We start from the raw sequence: 16,388 nt of genomic DNA on the forward strand, positions 1-16,388 counted from the left end.
ATCAGAGACAAATGAGTATGATTAAAAATACAACAGATGATTAGTACAACTTCAGACCTTGCCTCATAATCATCATATTTAGACCTTTTCTTCAGTAATAATGTCATTCAGCTGATAGGTATCAATACATCCATGGTCAGAGAGCAAAGAGGAGCGGCTGAAAACTAATGCAGTGTTCATGGTGCAGGTCAAACTCCAGGTCATTAGCTCACTGCCTCTATGGCAAAGTACACTTTCTGTTAGCATCATCTATAGCATGATGGGGAGTGTAGTGCCAAAACTCAGTTACCAAAAATGTCCTAAATGGTGTTACCACTAACAATAAGGCTAACACAATTCATTACATTTTTTCATTTAACACAGTTTGCTATGTTTTTTGACTGATAGGCGAAAAGCTCACGCTAAAGTATGTAAAGCACTCTCAGCTGATAGAGAAACAAGCACAGCTTTGCTTCATGTGTTGGTGTTTTTTAGCATCTGCCTCTTCTAATATGTATCAGGACACTTCATTGTTCATTATCATTTACCTACATGACAGTCACAGAGAGTACTTGATTCTGATTGGCTGGACAAGAAAGGTTGGAAGAAGTCACTTAAATGACTCATCACCAAAGGTATGAAATATTTCTCCTTGTGTCTCTGCCCATGGATGACAGGACAGCGGCGTGTTCCGGGGTTAGCTCTGTGATCACATCTCTGTCTCTCTGCAGAAAACAGCAGGGGGAAGTTCTGTGGTCACACAACTGTCCAGTTGAGCCAATGAGTATAAACTGGCTTTCAGACAGGCAGTGAAAACCAATTTTAGAACAGAGCAGAGGGTTTTTTGCCTCCCCCATTTTGCGGAGAGTGAAATTTTCTCTCTCTGTAATTTGGTGTCGGCAGACGGGAGGCTTTTTCTGGACTTGTAGGATTCATGCCAAACCCTCTTCTTCTTTATGTCCTGCTGAGGATGATTAGCTTGGATGGCTGTTTGAAGCTGCCCGTCATCAGTGGCGGCGCCAGAGATTTTATTTTGCTGGTGCTATGGGGTAGCTCTGCGTTTTAGTGAGGGTGCTCTGTTAGAAATAATTTGTTTTATTAATGTATTTATTCATTTTTAAAATATGAATTATAGTATTCACACATTAACAAAAATGTTTTATAAATAAACCACAGCAATTTCTTGGGGGTGCTAAGGGGATGCTATGGGAATTCTAGGGGTAGCTACAGAACCCCCAAGCCCCTCCCTATGCCCGTAATTGATATTTTGCGGTGCACACAGCAAACAGCCCATGTTACAGTACATACTGCAATCTCATTCCAACGTAAAAACTACCTATTATTTGCCATATGTACTCTTCTGTATGTGTTTGAATATAGTCTGGCTCAATGGATGTCCATTGCTGGGATAAATCTGACACACTTAATGTCCCTCCGCCTCCTTTATCTCTGCTATCTGCCTTGCAGAGGCACCGTGACTGCATCCAGCGCTTAGCGCCGCCCAGGACGTTTGTGATTGGTTTAAAGAAATACAAACAAGCCAGAGTGTTTTTTTTCTCCTATCCCAGAACAGATAAGCGGTGTAGCCAGACCATACTGCAGCACTGTGAGAGTATGGTCTCACAATGTGAAACTAGTTTAATACTGTTGTTGTGCTCACTTGGGCAAAGCAGTCCCAGTCTGTCTGACCGTACAGATTTCTGGTGTTAAAGTTGTTCTGTCAGGTTTCATTTTAAACAGATGGGACCCTGTTTATAGGTTTACATTTAGCTTTTCAATTCGTCATACATTCTCTGTAGGTCAGCTAGGATCTATTTGCCATGCATCACAATAAAGGATAATTAAGATTAGTTCCATTGCATGTGAGCAAGGATGCATGTGTATAAACTATTATATTTTATGATATGTGTTTTAAAAGCCAGCTTTGCAAAAGTTTTGTTCGCAGTATAGGTCCGTGGAGGCAGGCTGTTTCTGGTCTCTCCCCAGCCTGAGGCCCGCTGCTGGGACTGAGAATTCCTCATGCTGTCTCTATACCAGTGCACAACACAGTCCTTCATTTCCCAACTCATGTCTTTCCATACATCGCCTTTCTTATTAAAATCATGCTGGCTCGCACTGGTTTCCCCTTTAGCATTTCATCACAGACACACACACACACACACACACACACACACACACACACACACACACACACACAGAAACACACACACACACACACACACACACACACACACACACACACACACATACACACACACACACACACACACACACACACACCCATGCAGCTTGCATGGCCAGTGCTCATGCTTCAGTGTGTTGCTGTGATCTTGTGTGTGCTTTTGACCGTCAGTCTGCAGGAGAGTGTGTATATTTGTTAGTGTGTGTGTGTGAGTGTATGTGTGTGTGTGTGTGTGTGTGTGTGTGTGTGTGTGTGTGTGTGTGTGTGTGTGTGTGTGTGTGTGTGTGTGTGTATGTGTGGAGGGGGGGGGGGGTGTCAGCAGCCATCCTGTATACCAAGGAAAATCAATGAGTAGCGTGTGTGAAGTAATGGTCTCCAGTCATGTGCTGTCCACTCAGAGTGTACAGGTTGGATTACTCTACATGTCACATTTTAATACGTGTTAGGACATTGCAGCACATGAATGAAAACCATTGGTCCATAAATCCAACTGTCTGCTTTGTGTGTGTGTGTGTGTATGTGTGTGTGTGTGTGTGTGTGTGTGTGTGTGTGTGTGTGTGTGTGTGTGTGTGTGTGTGTGTGTGTGTGTGTGTCTGTATTACTGACCCTGTCTCCCCCCACCCCCAGCTGGGAACAGCGACAGCGTGTTTGACGTAGAGAAGGCTGTGGGCACCATCATCATCGCCAAGCCTCTGGATGCTGAACAGCGCTCCTTCTACAACCTGACGGTGCAGGCCACAGACGGCACCAACACCGCCTACACACAGGTACAGCAACAGCTTCATTTCATGCTTGGTGCTTTACAGTTAGACCTTGTAACTGTTTTTGGAGCAGCTTAAAATGCTAATGCACCAGAAGCCACAGAGGAAGAACATGTGTCCATGTTACTGCCCCATTGGCTCAGTACAGCCCAGGAATGAGAAGAAATGTTAACAATTTGTTATTTGAGCCATATGTTAATTAACCAACAGACATGTTAACCCAATGTTGGTCCCCTCATTCACTAATGCTGTCCATGAGTCAAAATGACTGGATCACATTAGATACAAAGATCAAAGAGTTGTTGTGCTATGAAGATGATACACCGTCTCATCTTGTCTCATTGGTGTGAACTGGCAGCTTCAGAACACTGCATACCGGCGTGTTGCAAGTAGGTCCAGAACCTTTGGTCTGAACTGGACTTCACAGCGCTGTGAAGATTTGACTGTGAGAATGGCAGTCAAATCAGGCTCTTTTTATCAAAGCATCGAATATTCAATGTCACCCCTATTAGGTGCACATGTACAGTCCAATATATTAATCTTTAATACATCCAATGGTACAAAGTCAATAATGTTTCAGGACACTGTTAGAGAGTTGTTGATGCAACTCTGTGATTATTGTTGTGGTGGTGTTACACTATTTGACACAGTGTCAAGATTTACTTAAAGCTACAGTAGGTAACTTTTAATAACTTTTTGTCATATTTGCTGAAACTGTCACTATGTCCTGACAGTAGCACATGAGACAGAACTGCGGTCAAACTGTCAAACTAGGCAGCACTGATCAAAAATAAATAAATTTCTATTTCTTGCCTCAAATGCTTTCAGAAACATATAGTGTATTGTTTGGCTGCTGTTTGGTTGTTAATCTTCGGGCATGGTGGAAACTTGCAAATGCCATTAGGAATACTAGGAGGAGGCAGACAAACATGATTTCTTGTCTTATGTGCCATTGTCAGGGTATACTGACAATTTCAGCAAATATGACAAAAGGTTATTTTAATAAAAGTTACCTGCTGAACCTTTAGGTAAAATATTTCAATAGATAGGGTTCCAACTGGTGTCTCAGGTTATAAAGCTGCCTGCTGTTTGTCATTGTGCCTTTCATCATCCTGTCTAAACAGAACACATTCTTCACATATTGGTTTCAATATTTTTACACAGTGTCACAAACATTCTCCCTATTCACACACAAATACAGATAAAGAGAAACACACACACACACACACACACACGCACACACACACCTGTAAAATGGGTGGAAGGCTCCCAGATGGAGAGTCAGCATGGCGTCATGCCACCAGGGAATTTCTCCATAGTTGAGCAACAGAAGGCCGCCTGCTGCAGGCGTGTTTAAATTTAGACTCTTTGCCTGGCAGTACTCAATTCCTGTCTCCGTTTTCCTCCGCTTCTCTTAATGTTTTCTCTGGATAGGAGTCAGTACAAATCTCCGACTCCGTTTTCTGGATGTGTGTATAGTGCACGTTGTCACTTTCCTCCCCCACTCAGTCCTACTCCTGGTCCTGCTGCTGTTTTGAACTTGGTAATCCTCACAGAGTTCAGTTGGTATATTTTGGCAGGGGTATAGTCAGCACTGTGGCTCAGTGGTTAACACTGTCCCCTCACAGCAACAAGCTCCTGGGGTTCAATGTAGCTCTTGATCTTTTTCTCTCTAAGGATTTAGAATGTTTATTTCTGTCACTTTTCTCCCACACCAAAAGACTTGCAGGTTATATGGTATGTAAAGCTCAAACTAAACTTTATGTCCACATAGCTGCAAGGGTCCCCTTGAAATTATGTCATCTGCCCATGTCTGTGTGGTTCACCCAGACATCTTGCCAGACAGCAGACTGTACATGCAGCATCAGTGTTGCCAACTCTTTTCCAATGAAAGTCGCTAGCACCAGCTCCAAAAGTCGCTAAATGACGTCATACGCTCATTTGCATATTAGTGACGTCATTACGCAATCATTTGTATAAAGCTTAGTGGTTGTGTCAGCAAGGTAGATAGAAAGAAATAAGAAAGAAATAACTCTTTAGCCAAATAATCACAAATTCCATACAGGAATTTATTTTACCTTATAATTATTACTTAGGTAGCCTATCTTTGAAGTAAAAAAAAGAAATTCTACAAAGGGAGGGAAAAAGATCAATAAATAATTCTCAAAGAAGGCTGGCTTGCCCAGGGCCAGGCCAGCTCAGCGGAGTCTTTCTCCCGTCGCGTCCTGCTGTCTCTCCTACCTACACCGGCCCCTGCACACCCTGTCCCCCTCCCCTTCTAACTGCCTGCACATTGTGTGCAGTGCTGCTGCATATGAAGAGAGAGTGGAGAGACTGCTCCTCTGCTCCTCAGTCACAGAACAGACTGTTTTGGCAGCTACAGAAGAGAAATACCTTGCGTGCTTGATGGACAATACTGGCGACTTTTCTACAGAAAGTCGTCAGATTTGTCGCTAGTCGCTTTTTGAAAAAAAGTCGCTAAGGGGGTCTGAAAAGTCGCTAAATCTAGCGACAAAGTTGCTAAGTTGGCAACACTGTGCAGCATGGACATGTGTGAACGTGTCCACCTATGTAGACACCTGATGTACTGTAGTGTAAACAGTGTCCACTGTCTTCCCTGCTGTAGGCTGCTCTTGACTGCATCACACAGCACAGCCTTCCTGACCTCCCCCCAAGAACTCTGTCTTTGTGTTTGTGTTGACTCAATGAACTGAACAAATGCAGATAATGGTGCACAGTTTCAGACAGTCTCTCCTCTGGGGCATTTGTGGTGTGGCTTCACACAAGGATAGTGTAGTTGTGTTAAGAACAAAAAAACAGAGCTGATGAAAGAGTCATTCAAACCCTACTTTCACATGTCTGTACCAAGTCGGTGCCAACATTCTTAAAATGTGATGGTTAGGGTTAACCCTAACTCTAACTTCAGAACCGTGCCCAGAGCCAGGGGTACAGCTGCCCACTGCTCCCAGATACCACGGTTCTAAAAGCCAGAATTGTCAGCACTTTTGAGACATGCCTTCCTTTGTCAGATTTCTGCTGCTTTTTTACGAGGAGGTTTTTGAGTCATGCAGAAAAGGACTGTGGTTAATGTAAGCCTGTGACATAAATCACACTTCATCAGCTTTAGTTTGCCAAAGAGTCTATTTTCTTGATTTATCCAAAAAGCAGTCCAAAAACTCATTTGGAAATCTGTTGTGGGAACCCTTGGAAGAGGAATCTTAGAAACAGTAATACCCCTTTTACACCCGAGGGCTCAACCAGGGTTGAACAAGGGTTCACTGGATATGACATGTAAACTGCCCCGCTCGTTTCTAGCACTTAAGGTAATTGGTATGCATCGCTCTCAGGTTGTAACCCAGGTCGTATCTGAATTGTCATGACCAGGACAACCCGTGTTGACTGGCTTGGTTTGAATTGCCAAAAGAAGGGTTGAACACGGCTCAGATGACCCTGGTCCGACCCTGGTCAGTGGTGTGAAAGGGGTATAAGATAATTTGTTCTCTGTATTTGAAACTGTTAACATGAGTGGTTATTGTGCCTGAGTTAAATCTGACTTGAAGGACAACTCTTTTTATCACATTTATTATAACGTGGGTCTTATTTTCATAGCTTTCCCATCATCTCTATCAGTGATATTAATGTTGTACTCATAAAGTTAATTGCTGAGATCTTGAAACATGGCAACACGGCTAAAGTCAGATGGGTTAAGAAACTAGTCATTCAGATCGGTTGTCACTAACCTCCAGGCTAATCAAACCGAGAGGACCTGGGACCGGGAACAACCCACCATGTAGTTAAGAAAAATCCCTTTTTCATAATCGTCTGTTTATAGAAGATTTTCATGTTACACTGTTTTGAAAACAATAGATCTTCAGTTTTTAGAATCCATGCGCCAATGATATGTTGTTGAAACAATTTTTTATTACCTAAGTATTTTAACAAGAAAGTGAAGTAAAAAATGTAAACTTTGTAAGTATAAGAAAAAGTTGTGATCAAAACATGACATGACGTGCTTGGTATGGCTAAAACACTAGCGATTGTTATTTTCTTGAGAAAACTTCACATTTTATAGTCCTGAGAGACTTACTAACATTACAGGTTACAGTTAGAGAAAGCGCTTTACACTTTCACCCATTCACACACACATTCATACACCCATGGTGCATGGCACTGGCCTGCCGTCGGGACCAACTTGGGCTTCAGTGTCTTGCTCAAGGACACTTCGACTGTCAACCTTGTTGTTAAAGGACGACCCGATCACCTCCTGAGCCACAGCTGCCCAATAAGCAAGAGGAACTGATTTGATAATAAAGCATTGACACAGCCTCTGAAAAGAGCGCAGAGTGGAAAGACCGATGTACTGATTGTTCCACCCTCATTTAATTGCACCCATGTACTAAATGCTATATATATTGTTTAGTAATCAATGGCTACATTTGTGCATTTCCTATTTTCTCATACTGCTACAGCCCAGTTTCACCTCAGGAACTGATCAAATGAAATGTCTCACGTTGATTTCCTGCCTCTCTGCCTCTCCTCCTGTCTTTTCCTGACTCCAGCTGGGCTTCATCACCAGTCATCTGTGACTCAGGAACTTTCCATGAGTCATGACACACACCAACCACAAACACGCTGCATGACTTCTCTGCAGTCTGTAACATGGCACACATTCAACTGGGTTCATTATTTCGATATGTACTAAATTCCAATGACACAAAACATAGTCATGTACAGGGTTACGAGTAGTGTTGTCAGACATCTTGTATTTCTTAACACCATTCATTTACTGTAATGTGTCAAAGTTGACCTGTATGAAAGCATCCTATGAATTGACATTGCCTCTGCAAGCGAATACACTAATGCTGCAATCCCATTGTAATAAATTGATTTTGATGAGAAATGTGAACTTTTCAAAAAGGATAAATAAGTAAAACTAGCCTTTATGTCCCTCTGGAGATGAAATAGCTCAGCCCTCAAGGGGCTGATACAGCAAGGAACTGGTCAAACTGGGCTGTTTTAACAGTATGACAGACCAAACAAAAGCACCAACCTGATAAACCGGCTTCAAACTGTTGTTTCCTGCTACTCTACAGACATATATGAATCCACTTTGCCACATCCGCCCTCAGCCATTGTTGCTGCAATAATAATGGCTAGGAGATTCATAGACTACACTCAACATGTCCCTTCACTGATGTACTCCTGGAAAGTTTTCAGTCAGAAAAATTAAGGTTCCTGAGAACTGATTCTCCAACCCTATCCCCTATAAATTACTTTCATATAATCTGCATTAGCAAAGTGTTTTATAAGAAATGCAAAATGAGGAGGAAATGTTTAAATTCAACATATCTGTAAAATGTTCGCTGCCAACATAACATGTTCATACTGAAAATATCTGCAACATGGGGTGATCCTAGCTCACCTGGTAGAGTGTTGCTACATGTCCTTTGCAGCGGCCTGGGTTCCAATCCGACCTGCGGCCCTTTGCTGCATGTTTAAAAAATAAATTCCTCAGAATATCCGCAACTCTGCTTGACAAACTACTCTGTGCATCCAGGGCAGGATAATAGAACTCATTTAATGATGTCCCCCCCCTGCGTTCCAGGTTCACATCACTGTTATGGACAACAATGACAATGCTCCCATCTTCTCCCAACCAACCTATGATGTCACTATTTCTGAAGACACACCATCTGACACTGAGGTGGTCCAGGTTCTGGCGTCGGACCGTGATGAGCACCACCGGCTGACCTACTCTCTGCAGAGCTCCATCGACCCCAGCAGCATGCGTCTATTCCGCATCCACCCCACCCTGGGCACCATTTACACTGCCCAGAGGCTGGACCATGAGGCCTGTGCCCAGCACATCCTCACCGTCATTGTAAGTATATGTCACAGTCTCTGCCAATCATTCCATTTAGGATCTTGTGCTAACAGCTGGGACTCTTTGAACATCTCAGTTTTCACTAAGGGGGTCCAGTTTTGTCTGCGTTGTGTTAAATGACTTATAGTCTTATCATTTAGTCCCATTTTTTGTTCATCTTTCTGACGGTTTCCAGACTCGTAATAGCAACAGGCAATTATAGCTGGCAGCTATAATTACTTGTAATACTGCAGAATAGGGGTATGATGGCATACAAAATCTTCAACGAGCACACTGTCGTCACTTTGCTGCAGCAACTTTGTTGTGTAAGTTTGCCATACTAACTTATAACACTAATAACGTTACTGCCGGCAAAATACCTTAAGCAGTAAATCCATACTTTAACGTGACTTTATAACCGTCAAGCCTCTATGACGTTTGGAAATGTATACCTCTGCTGCAGTGTTAAATAACTCTTCTTTACACACACACACACACACACACACACACACACACACACACACACACCAGCTTGAGTTGGTCTCTGTACTTGGTCCGGTTAAGATGGTTGATTAAAGCTATAGTGCGTTGTTTCTGTCTCCCCCATGAGGAATTCTAAGTAATGACAACGAAACTGTGGGTGTGTCCACATGATAGAAGCCTTTCATTACTGCGCACCGTCCCCCCTCCTCCATACAGTTGCTAGTACTACAAGGTGGACACCGAGGATTAAAAAACCATGATGGACTCTTTAGAAGAGCTAATTATCTTCACTCGAGCTTCTGCGCAGGAAAGTGACCGGACGCCACAATCTTCTGGACATAGCCATACTTACATACATGTAAATTGTATGTTTTCATTTTCCAGGAAGTTATAAAAAACGTCCCAAATCTTCCAAAACCTGTCAAGCCTGTTTTTTGTAAAATAACTTATCTTTTCCAGTGCCAGATTGGAAGTCATTCTGTTCGAGCATTCAGAGACTCCACAGACAGTTGGCTTTTTCCAAGACCTAGCAATACACCTCTTAGCCTCTAAAATGCAAACACCAAGTAAAGATGTTTTATCATTTGAGAGCACAAAATTGACAGGGTAAATATATAGGATACATAACCTAGGATCAAGATCCACTGCTTTGCCAATAATATGACCACCAATGTTTAGTACCTCTCTCCAGAAGTAGGGCAACCTGTAGACAGCCTAAAGGGATGAATAAAGTATCTATCTATCTATCTATCTATCTATCTATCTATCTATCTATCTATCTAGCTATGTATCTATCTATCTATCTATCTATCTATCTATCTATCTATCTATCTATCTATCTATCTATCTACCTACCTACCTACCTACCTACCTACCTACATGCAATGAAATAGTGACCCCTTCTGGTGGTTACATTTGATGCCTGTATCGGGAATATTGGGGTTAAAGTGGTGCAGTTTGGCTGCAGGGATGTGCAGTCTAGTCAGCCATTTATATTGTAAGACTTTGGAATGTGTGTATACAGATTGGATTTTTACCAGCAAGCAAGCCTCTGATCATTCTTCCTCAGTTACATTTCCATCCAAATCTATATTCCAGAATGCAGAATATTCTGCGAAGAATCTTTGGATCCGCTAGCAAACAAATTATATGATGATGTCACGTAAGACTGAGAAGGGGGGGAGAGCCAGACTACCGCACTGCTTGGACATATTATAACTTCTGATGAGATACTTAAAGAGATGTTTCATAGGAATTAGGGGTGTGCATCTCTCCCTTATAAGATGATCCAATATGTATCTAGATACATGGGCTACGATACGGTTCAGGGACGATACATTTTAATATGGAACGATTCAGGGCGATTTGATTCGATGTTGAAACGATTCGGTGCGATACGATGAGATACGATTCAATCTGATAGATACAGTTAAAGGTCCAATATGTAATATATTTACTGTAATAAATCCAAAAATGACCCCAATACGTCATCAGATATTAAGGAAACATGTTAAATTGAAATACTATCTTTTCTGACAACAATGCTAATGCCAGTATTTTCTCTTTCTCTGTTTTGGCCTATCTGTTGTTATCAACTGCCCAGTTTTACAGCCAGGCTATATCTGGTTGCCAGATATACCTATAAAAACGTACACTCAGCGTGCTACAGCTGTAACGTTAGTACAGCCATGAAAGCAGCAAACAAATGAACAGGAGCAACAGAGATAGATTCTACCCAAACTAAAAAAAACGGCATGTTCCTAAAAGTCGCGTGACCAGACGTAACAAACCCCGGGTAAATATTGGAGATGTATTTGAAAGATGGAGACAGCTTAGCGCCTAAAGGACGCAGAGTTGGCTAATTTCCTCCTGAACAGGTAAGCATTACTTCAGGCTAATTTATAATGGCTACTAGGGACGGGCATTTTATGGTGACTCTCTCCAGTATTTTGAATTTGTACTGCAGTAACTATTTTAAACACTAGCTGTCAGTATTACATATTGCACCTTTAATATTCGTGTACTTTACACACACCCCCACTCTATCCTGTCGAAGGCCTCCAATGACAGGACAGAGTGGTCAGAGAGGCCAGATTTTTCAAATGGAATGTCCAGCAACCTCCTTGTATTGTGGAAGCCCTGTCTTCCCTGCACAAATCCATTTTGGTCTAAATGAACCATCTGAGGTAGGACTGGTTCCAATCTCCTCGCTAGAGCTTTAAACAAAATTTTCAGGTCGTAATTTAGAAGTGAAATTGGTCTATATACGACTCACATTGAGTAGGCACCTTTCCAGGTTTCAGTAACAATTAAATTATTACTGTGTTTAGCGAAGGAGGGAGGGACCTATATCAAATGATTCCTTGTACATATCAAGCAGGGGCAGTATCAATTTAGATTTAAATTTTTTTATATATTTCAATTGGAATTGCATCTCGCCCAGGTGTTTTACCTCCCTTTAGGCTAGATATGGCCTAAGATATGTCCCCTGTTTTAAGATTACGGTTTAATGGGTCTAACAAGATTCTTTTTCTACGAGGTAGAAATTTAGTGTGTCCAAAAAACTTTTTTGCAGTATTCAGAGCCATATAAGTCCTGGTCAAAGCATTGAAAAGTGTCATTTATTTAACTTGGGTCTGAAGTTAGCATCCCCTTATCTGTCAAAATTTAGTTTTTTGTCCTCTCAGCCTGCATCTGTTTAACACGCCAGGCCAGCAACTTACTAGCCCTCTCCCCCTGTTCGTAGTATGACTGTTGCAGTCTTATCAGGCTCTTTATAGCCTTATTTGTGTACAAAACATTATATTTAGCTTTCAGTTTGTTGTTCCATATTGAGTGGACAACAGGGATTTAAAAAAAATGGTGTCTCTGTTTCTTAAATTGTTTTTTCAAGTGTATTGATTTCTTGTCTATTAGATTTATATGTTAAGCTTGTGAAACTTATCATTTGGCCTCTCAGAAAGGCTTTCCACCTCACCAATGCAGATGTCTGGTTAGTATTGTTCTAAAAGTACAAGTCTATTTGTTTTCCAATATACTCTATAAAGCTTGGATCCCTAAGTCACATTGATTGCAAGCACAATCTAGGGGAATACGGTACCAGACTTTTTTAATAATTAAAAAAAGATTATAATTTAATAAGAAGCAAGCTTGATGCATGATCTAAAATAAGGATGCTATTGTACCAGCATTTTGAAATCTTTGGCATCAGATCGGCTGAGACCAAAGAGTAATCAATTCTAGAAAAGCTCTGATAAGTGCTGGAGTAGCAGGAAAGTACTTGCTGGTTAGAGTGTTTGCTTATCATTGTTAGGCCCATACACATTAACCAAATTCACTTTGACTGGGATTCCCCAACTGAAATACACCTACCCATCCCAGAGTACATACATCCAAAGGGGCTCAGATCTGAGCCCAATTATGGAGCTGCGCTGGTCCACCTGAACAGCCATCGGGAGGGACAGCATACCTGACAGTCCATGTGGAGTCCACTCAGTCTGTAGCCCATCAATCGCATTTAGGAGTCCATCAAAACGTGATATGAAGTCTTCTTTCATTTGTTTGAATGGCAAATAAGATTTGGCTAGGGCTGACGCTTCTTCGCTAGTATTGTTAGCCAGGTGGTTTGCTATGTCGCTGGCTTGGTCTAACGTAGCATCCAATTTCACCAGTTTTTGCGTCTGCTTTACTGGTTTTGGTGCCATTGCAGCAGTCACTCTGTTATTGACAAAATGGGATAAATGCACAAGTTAAATGAGACTGCTTAGCCGGCCACTTTCAAACAAATTCACCGGAAGGGCTCCGACACCACCGCTCAGCACTGCACCATAACCAGAAGACCCCACATTTGAGATTTTACAATTAGATGATCATCAGATTTTATTCAGTTCAATGTGACCATGAAAGATTACTTTTTTTGTTTGTTTTTTCCACAGGTGAAGGACCAAGAGTTTCCATACAGAAAGAACCTGGCTCGTGTGCTAATAGAAGTGGAAGATATAAACGACCATGTACCCATATTTACCAGTGCGCTGTATGAAGGCTCAGTCTATGAGTCAGCAGCAGTGGGATCAGCTGTGGTCCACGTGACTGCCCTGGACAAAGACAAAGGCGCAAATGCCGAGCTACACTACTCCATTGAAGCAGGTAGGCACCTCTGACAGCTAAATACTTGCTCTTATATGTTATAATACTGTTGTATACTCTGTAAATAATTGCCCTTAAAATAACTACCACATTGATAAAAAAATGTTTGTATTTTCAGGGAACACTGGAAATGCATTCCATATTGAACCAGTTCTGGGTATCATCACTGTTGCACATGACCTGGACTTGTCCAGCATAGGCCATTATGTTCTGACTGTCAGAGTCACTGACAATGGCTCCCCTCCGCTGTCTACCACCACTATAGTGCGCATTGCGGTCACCCTCTCTGACAATGCCGGCCCAAAGTTCCCTCAGCCTGAATACCAGGCTGAAATCACAGAGAATGCTGTGGTTGGAACCTCGGTCACCATAGTCAGTGCAGTCAGCCAGTCCACCCTCACTTATGACATTAAGCAGGGCAACACAGACCGTGTGTTTCAGATAAATCAGTACAGTGGAGTGATTTCTACTCAAAAGCATTTAGACTACGAGACTACACCATCATACACCTTGATAGTCCAGGCTACCAACATGGCTGGAATGGCCTCCAATGCTACTCTGTTAATCCAGTTAGTAGATGAGAATGATAACCCACCAGTTTTCCAGCAACTTCACTATCATGGCAGCATCAGCGAGGCAGCACCAGTCAACAGCGTAGTCTTAAACTCAGATGACTCACCACTTGTAATCAAGGCCACTGATGCTGACCGCAACCAAAATGCTCTGTTGGTCTACCAAATTGTTGAAGACACTGCAAAAATGTTCTTCACAGTGGACTCGGGAACTGGCTCCATCAGAACCATTACTAATCTAGACCATGAGACATTTGCCACCTTCCAGTTCCATGTTCATGTGAGGGACAGTGGCAGGCCACAGATGACGGCAGATAGTCCAACAGAAGTCACAATACAAGTGATTGACACAAATGATTCACCACCTCGCTTCACCCAGAATGCCTATGAAACAGTTCTGCTACTCCCCACTTATGTAGGAGTAGAAGCTTTGCAGGTTTCAGCCATAGACCCTGACAAAGATGTCCCTACAGAGCTCACCTACTCTCTGACTGATGGAGTACTGGAGCACTTTGCCATCAAACCTTCCAGTGGAGTCATCACAGTCAAACACAACAACTTCTCCAAAGAACGTTTCCGCTTCAGTGTTAAAGTTTCAGATGGGAAATTTTCAAGCACAGCTTTGGTGACCATTCTTGTTCGAGAAGCTCTGGACTCCAGTCTAAGCTTCACACAAACTCTCTACTCTTCATCTATTCAAGAGAATGTATTAAATATTACAAAAGTGGCTGTGGTCAATGCTGTGGGAAACCGTCTCAATGAACCATTGAAATACACCTTGTTGAATGCTGGCACAAGCTTCAGAATCCGTCCAACTTCCGGTGTGATCCAAACCACAGGCATACCCTTTGACCGTGAAGAGCGTGAGTTCTATGAACTGGTTGTCGAGGCGAAAAGGGAACACGATCGTCTGCATGTGGCCAGAGTTATGGTTAGAGTCCAAGTTGAGGACATAAATGATAATTCCCCTGTGTTTGTTGGACTTCCTTATTATGCAGCTGTGCAAGTAGAAGCTGAGCCAGGATCACCCATTTTCAGGGTCATGGCAGTAGATAGTGACAAAGGGATTAATGGAGAGGTATCTTACTATCTCAAGGATGACCATGGTCACTTTGAGATCAACCGGCAGTCAGGTGGTCTCAGCCTCAAAAGGGCTTTTGAGTCTGACTTGTCCAATGTGGAATACCAGATGGTGATATATGCCAGAGATGGTGGCTATCCACCTCTTTCATCTACTATAGAGTTCCCCATCACAGTAGTCAACAAAGCCATGCCTGTCTTTGACAAACCATTTTATTCTGTTTCTGTGAATGAGGATGTAGCTGTGCACACACCTATCCTCGGCATCAATGCCACTAGTCCTGAAGGTCAAAATATAATCTACACAATAGTTGATGGAGACCCGTCTCTTCAGTTTGACATTGGATTTGATACTGGAGTCATAAGTGTCATCCACTCTTTGGACTACGAAGCAGCATCATCTTACCACCTGACCATCAGAGCCACAGACTATCTAACTGGTGCCCGTGCTGAGGTAGATGTAGATGTGGTTGTCCAGGATGTAAATGATAACCAGCCTATATTCCAGAAAATGTCCTACAGGGTTGTTTTGTCTGAAACAGCCATGATTGGAACTCCAGCACTTCAAGTTATTGCCACTGACAAAGACTCTGAGAAGAACAATGTTGTCCGCTACCAGATCTTCTCAGATGTGCATAACAGCACAGAATACTTTCACATTGACAGCAGCAGTGGATTAATCCTGACAGCACGTATGCTAGACCATGAACTTGTCCAGAAGTATAACTTCATCGTCAGGGCCACCGATAATGGCTTCCCACCATTGAGTAGTGAAGTATCAGTCATAGTTGTGGTGAATGACATTAACGACAATGCACCAGTTTTTAATCAGCTACTCTATGAGGCATATGTGAATGAGTTAGCACCTAGGGGTCACTTCTTAACCTGTGTCCAGGCCTCAGATGCTGACAGTTCAGATTTTGACAATTTGGAATACAGCATTTTGTCAGGAAATGAAAGAATGAACTTTGTGATGGACAAAACGACAGGAATCATTACTTTGTCTAGCCACCGTAAGCAAAGAATGGAGCCTGCCTACAGCCTTAATGTTTCAGTGTCTGATACGGTGTTTACCAGCACTGCACAGGTTCATGTTAAGGTGGTGGGGGCCAACCTGTATAGTCCAGTGTTTGCACAGAATATGTACGAAGCAGAGTTCAGAGAGAATTCTGCTGTGGGAACCAAAGTAATACAAGTAAGTGCTTGAAATTCATTAAAATAATGTTTTGCTCCTTTAAATAATTTCACAGAAGAAAAATTGCTAATATAATACTGGAATTATAAAATACACATCTGTATTGACCAAAACATTTATTTTTTTT

At 42.2% G+C, this 16,388-nt stretch overlaps 1 protein-coding gene across 6 annotated transcripts in view; it reads left to right on the forward strand.

The window, feature by feature from the left end:
- fat3a (FAT atypical cadherin 3a) overlaps window positions 1-16,388 on the forward strand; it is a 224,141-nt gene that overhangs the window by 141,933 nt on the left and 65,820 nt on the right. For all 6 annotated transcript variants that reach the window (XM_036001132.1, XM_036001137.1, XM_036001133.1 and 3 more), the window contains 4 exons: window positions 2,789-2,928; window positions 8,528-8,803; window positions 13,204-13,414; window positions 13,533-16,261. In XM_036001132.1, the coding sequence (XP_035857025.1) occupies window positions 2,789-2,928; window positions 8,528-8,803; window positions 13,204-13,414; window positions 13,533-16,261 (3,356 nt within the window). The remainder of the gene's footprint in view (window positions 1-2,788; window positions 2,929-8,527; window positions 8,804-13,203; window positions 13,415-13,532; window positions 16,262-16,388) is intronic.

This window comes from Sander lucioperca, chromosome 5 (assembly GCF_008315115.2).
Source record: "Sander lucioperca isolate FBNREF2018 chromosome 5, SLUC_FBN_1.2, whole genome shotgun sequence".
Lineage (NCBI taxonomy): Eukaryota > Metazoa > Chordata > Actinopteri > Perciformes > Percidae > Sander > Sander lucioperca.